The 6000-nt window shown below is 50.3% G+C and overlaps 1 protein-coding gene across 1 annotated transcript in view; it reads left to right on the forward strand.

The window, feature by feature from the left end:
* Positions 1–6000, forward strand: part of LOC107117662 (guanine nucleotide exchange factor DBS-like) — a gene marked incomplete at both ends in the record, with an annotated part of 237080 nt that overhangs the window by 175355 nt on the left and 55725 nt on the right. Inside the window, one exon of the mRNA XM_015419819.1 lies at positions 810–876. Within this exon, the coding sequence (XP_015275305.1) occupies positions 810–876 (67 nt within the window). The remainder of the gene's footprint in view (positions 1–809; positions 877–6000) is intronic.

Consider the following 6000-nt stretch of genomic DNA (forward strand, 5'->3'; position numbering starts at 1 on the left):
TGTTCTTCTCTGTCTGTGGTTTGTAATGGCCTATGGCTAAATACAACAAAACCTTCTCTCTCTACTGCATAATCACTCACTCACAATTTTAATGACAGTTGCTCACAAAGTAGAATTTTTGCTCACAAGACCCCACAGCTTAGAGGGAGCATTGCAGCACACCCATTGATTTATTTAGAAGGGGGAGCCCCGGCAAAGGAGCAAGTAGCTTGGGTGTCCCTGCGGTCATCCTTGCAGTTTTTCCCTTTCCAGGCCTAAACTCTGTCTGCAGTCACACACACAAAATAATCCGCTTTCAATCTACTTTCCAACTGGATTTTACACTTCTGCACTGTCATTTTTTTTGTCACTCATTCGACCCTATTGCCCCAAGGCTTGTCCCCCCCACACACAATGTGTTTTGTTCCCTCTAGTAGTCCCATATTATGTTTATTCGTTCTTCTTGGTCTTCGAGGTGTCTTTCCACCCAGTCATAAAATAGTGTCCAGCTATTTCTTGCGTTCCGCTTACCTCTGCCCTTCAATAGGTTTGACAATATATCCATTTCTGCTATTCCAATTTTTTTTTTGCCAAAAGTTCATTTTCTGTTGGTACCTCTGCTTTCTCCCGGAGGACTATTGAGACTTCAAAACAGACAACACTGCACTGAGTGGATCAATGAATTCTCTCGGCGTCACACAGCTCTGAGAAGCCTGTTCCGCCTGAGGAGTGTGGCACCGTACATTTTAAGATGCATAAAATAAATGTTTTAAAACCTCTCAGATTTGGACGCGGAAACTACTACAGCTCTCCCTCTCTCTTTCCTTTAGCCATATTATCAACGAACTGATAGAAACGGAACGGGTTTATGTGGAAGAGCTTCAAAGCATCCTTGAGGTAAGTTGAGTCGATATAGAAACGCACAGGGGTCATTTCCTGCAGGAGGGCAAAGGAGCGGAGCTCCAGCAGTAAAGAACCCAGGGGGCAGGCACTTGCAACAAGCCCCGCCCCCTGCTCCCAGCAGCCCTCAGTCAGAGCAAGAAGCAGCCAGGTAAGTTGCAGAGCCCCCCCCCTGGCCATCCCCAGGAACACTGGGGGTGGCAGAGGCTTCCTTCTGCTATCCCTCCCTTTTCCTCCCAGAACTCAACTGAGCAAGGGTGGGAGGCAGAGAGAACCACCAGGAGATTCACTGCCACCAGGGGAAGGGCTTTCTCAGTTGTGGACCCTACCCTGTGGAATGCACTCTTGGATGACATCTGTGCCCTACGGGACTTGTTTAATTTCCATGGGGCATGCAAAGCTGAATTATTTAGGTTGGCCTTCAGAGAGTAACCACATGTTTGAGCTGTTTTAATAGTGGTATGGTGATAGCCACGTAATTTAATATTTTGTTAATTTCTCATATTTGTTATTTGTTTTTAAGTTGTTTGTACCTTATTGGTTTTAATGTCGAAAATTGCCATGAGACCCTTTGGGTGAGTGGTGACTAAAAATATAATAAATAAATAAATTACCAGGGAAGTGCAAGTCACCATGCAAGTCAGACTGGCCCAGCGTCGAGGCAATACAAAACTTCTTTTTTAAAGTCTGAGGAACAGCTGCCCCTGTTGCATTTCACTCTCTTGTAAAAGAGAAGGGTTAAGACTGGGAGAATTACAGGCCTTAGAATGGTCCAAATGGTACATCCAGAGACATTGCTTGCCTTGTTGGATATATAGGGCCTCTCTTACTCTCTTTTAGGTGCCAGATCTCCATATCTCCAGGAATATCCTAACCTGGAGTTAGCAACTGTGAGTCATTTCCTACGGGAGTGCACAGGAGCAGAGCTCTGGCAGTAAGGAGCCCAAGGGGAAGGCACATGCAACAAGCCCTGCCCCCTGCTCCCAGCAGCCCTCAATCGGGCCACAAGGAGCAAGAACCAGCCAGGTAAGTTGCAGAGCCCCCCCCCCTGCCCCCTTGTCCAAAACAGTCCAGCGGCACCTTTAAGACCAAGATTTATTTAGGTACAAGCTCTCCCTCCTCTGTGAGGGCAGATCTGCATGTTCCCCCCTCCCCAATAGCTAGCAATCCAAAACAGTCCAGTGGAGCCTGAGCGGTGGGTGTTGCCTTCTGACACACTTCCGGTGATGTCAGGGTGTGTGGCCTATGCAAATAAGTTATGCTAATGAGTTACGCTAATGAGCTCCTGCACCTCTTTTTCTACGAAATGACCCCTGGAAACGCACAGTAGAAGCACAGTAGAAAGAGGGCACCTTCCTCAGTGGCCGTGCAAAGCTGTCTTCTTCCCAGTCTTGCCGCTGAACTGACGTATGGCAGCCCACCAGATCCGATCCTGACTCATTCGTTCCTCTTCTCCTCCGGCCTACACACTCCAGTCAGGTTGTCCTCTCTTGGTCCAGTCAGGTTGTCCTCTGCCGCATGAACATTCTGTTAACTAGTTGTAAAGAGGCAGCAGCAACTTCTTTCAGTGCAGACTTCTTTGGGGATTAAGGGTGAGTGGGTGGATGGGCTTCCCGGCAGTTTCACAAAGGGCAACGTAGAATCGGCTTTGGCTTCTGTCGTGCAGAACTGCAAGGTTTAAGTCCAATAAAACCTTAAGCACTAGCAAGATTTCTGGGCTATAAGCTTTCGAGAGACAAAGCTCATGAGAACGTACGAGAAGCCATGCTGGATCAGGCCAACAGCCCATCCAGTCCAACACACTTGTGTCTCACAGTGGCTAAAACCCAGGTGCCATCAGGAGGTCCACCAGTGGGGCCAGAACTCCAGAAGCCCTCCCTCTGTTGCCCCCCACCCCAAGTAACAAGAATACAGAGCATCACTGCCTCAGACATAAGAACATAAGAGAAGCCGTGTTGGATCAGGCCAGTGGCCCATCTAGTCCAACACTCTTGTGTCTCACAGTGGCCAAAACTCAGGTGCCATCAGGAGGTCCACCAGCGGGGCCATAACTACGGAAGCCCTCCCACTGTTTCCCCTCCCAAGCACCAAGAAGACAGAGCATCACTGCCCAAGGCAGAGTGTTCTATCTATACCCTGTGGCTCATAGCCATAGATGGACCACTTCCATCAGATACCAGATGAGAGTCGGTATGGTGCAGTGAGTGGTTAAGAATGCCAGACTAGTATCTGGGAGACCCAGATTCGAATCCCCACTTGAGCCATGGAAACTTACTGGTGACTTTGAGCCGGTCACACTCTCTCAGTCTTCTTGGGTCCCCATCCAATAGAAAGGAGGGGTACAAATGAAGTAAATAAATAAATAAAATACCAGTGTTCTGGCTCTCAAAAGCTTATACCCTGGTCATCTCGTTGGCCTTTAAGGTGCCACTGGACTCAAATCTTGCCCTTCTACTGCACAGCAACATGGCTACCCACCTAAAATGGTCTTGCAGAACTGTTATTTGATATAGAGGGAATCCCAGTGCTAGCTTAGGAGGCAGCATCAGGGGAAGGCCTCGGCCTCTGTGCCCTGTTGTTGGCCCTGCAGAGGAACTGGTTGGCCACTGTGTGAGACAGGATGCTGGACTAGAGGGACCACTGGTCTGATCCAACAATGATGTTCTTAAGAGGTACATGAGGAAGAAACCAAAGGGGTGTGATTCCAGAGCATCTCTGTCGCTCTAAAAGTGCCTCTCTTGGCTTCAGCCTTCCCATGTCGATGCTTCTCTGAAATCTCTTAAAAACTCATCTGAGGTTCCTTTATTAAAGAATGCTAATGGCAGGCAAGTGACCCTGAAAGATAGACGGTTAATCAGTTCTCAGCCATAAGGGAGAATATGGTGCTATGCTGACCCTGCTTGCTTGCCATTGCTGGCTTCTGTTTAAATGTAGAAAGCTACATTTTGGGAGCCAGCACGGCTTGTGAAACTATTTTTTTTTAAATATAGTTTTTATTTAAATTTGAGTGAAACTATTGAGTCACCTTAGCCGCTTCTGCTTTGTGTGGTCCTGTCAGCAATACACGGTGGCAGTGATTTTGTTTTGTAACCCAGAGGAAGTGTGGCGACTCATCGCCACTTTCGGAGTTTGTAGCAGGAACTCCTTTGCATCTTAGGCGACACACTAGGGATCCCAAGTCCCCCTGGGAGGCGGGGAAAACCCCGCCCCAGAGGCCCGTTCCCCGGTGGCGCCAGATCGGGCCCCGGGGGGAACTCCGCCCCAACGTGCGCGTCACCCGGAAGTGACAGGAGGACGCCAGGCACGCTGGGGGCGGGGCCACGGCCGAGGCCCGTTCCCCGGTGGCGCCAGATCGGGCCCCGGGGGGAACTCCGCCCCAACGTGCGCGTCACCCGGAAGTGACAGGAGGACGCCAGGCACGCTGGGGGCGGGGCCACGGCCATTCAAGGGAAAACTGTGCCTGGCGTCCTCCCGTCACTTCCGGGTGACGTGCGTGCAGCGCACGCACACCAGACACCGGCCGGGAACCCCCCGCTCCCGGCGAAGATCAACTTGGCAACCCTACGACACACCCCTAATGTAGCCAATCCTCCAAGAGCTTAGAGTAGCCCCTGTAAGAAGAGCACTGTAAGCTCTTGGAGGATTGGCTACATTAGGGGCTAATATGCCTAATATGCAAAGAAGTTCCTGCTACAAAAAGAGCCCTCAGTTCATGATATGCACAGCTATGATTGGTAGGCGGGGTGATATGCCTGTGTTACCACAGTGGGACATTTTAGTTTAAAGAAAGAGTCCAGGCTGGCAGCTGACTTCCTTCCTTTGCTCTTGGTGTCAGATTTGTAGCTGGTGGGCTTAAAAGACAGTTGGGCTGCTCCAGGACTGGGGTCCCCTCCCTGTCTTTGTAGAGCTTCTGTGCGCTTGGGGATTTTGAGAAATGTTGGGAGCTCCGCAACAAAATGGCTGCCAGTGCCACAGAGGCAGGGCCGATCATAAGATGGCTGCCACAAGGACAGGGCCCAAGGATGCCAGCCTCCGGGTGGGACCTGGGGATTCCCTGGAATTACGCCTCATCTCCTGGCTACAGAGATCAGTTCCCCTGGAGAAAACAGATGCTTTTGTGGGGGGGGGACTGTGTTGTGCCTCATCGAGGTCCCTGTCCTTCCCAGACTCCATCTCTAAATATCCAGGAGTTTCCCAGCCTGGATCTGGTAAAAAAACCCAAACCCATCCTTTGCTGGTGGCTAGGGGGGACCTGGCAGTTACAAATCATTAAGAGCAGGGCTATTTTTGGGCAGGAACGCACAGGAACGAAGTTCCGGCTGGCTCCCAAGTTGGCCACGCCCAGCAGGAACTCATTAGCATAATAGGCCACACCCAACAGCAGACACTCATTAGGATTGGCTACATTAGGGGTGTGTAGCCTAACATGCAAAGAAGTTCCTGCTACAAAAAAAGCCCTGGGTTTTGACAACAAACAAGGTAAACAGAATACGAAGCAAAAGGTGGGTGTGGCTGGATGAGCACACTTCTGGTAACGTGGGGGTGTGGCCTAATAGGCTTATAAGCTGCTATCTCAGGGTGTGGCCTAATAGGCTAATGAGTTTCTGCTGTTGGGTGTGGCCTATTATGCTAATGAGTTCCTGCTGGGCTTTTTCTACAAAAAAAGCCCTGATTAAGAGGTTCTACTAAATTTTGGGTGGTTCCACAGAGGGTCGCCAGATCCGGGTTGGGAAAGACCTGGAGATTCTGGGGGTGGAGCCTGAGGAGGGCGGGGTTTGGAGAGGGGAGGTATTTCAGTAGGGTCTGTTGCCTGGAGAACAGTTGCAATCAATGCTCCCCCTAAGCTGTGGCGTCTTGTGAGCAAAAATTCTACTTTGTGAGCTACTGGCCTTAAAGTTGTGAGCGAGCGATTTGGCTGCTGCATAAATTAGTCTGCCCTGGAGCCCTCCTTCCCGAGCTAAGACAAAGAATGTGTGAGCTGGAGGCTAAGAAACTGTGAGCTGGCTCACACTAACTCAGCTTAGAGGGAACACTAACCCCAGGAGACCTCCAGCCACCCCCTGGAGGTTTAGAATAAATAAACGGAAGTTCAGCAAAGAGGGTTGCGCAGATAACAACCAT

The sequence above is a fragment of the Gekko japonicus genome, unplaced genomic scaffold (assembly GCF_001447785.1).
Source record: "Gekko japonicus isolate JY-2015 unplaced genomic scaffold, Gekko_japonicus_V1.1 scaffold2594, whole genome shotgun sequence".
Lineage (NCBI taxonomy): Eukaryota > Metazoa > Chordata > Lepidosauria > Squamata > Gekkonidae > Gekko > Gekko japonicus.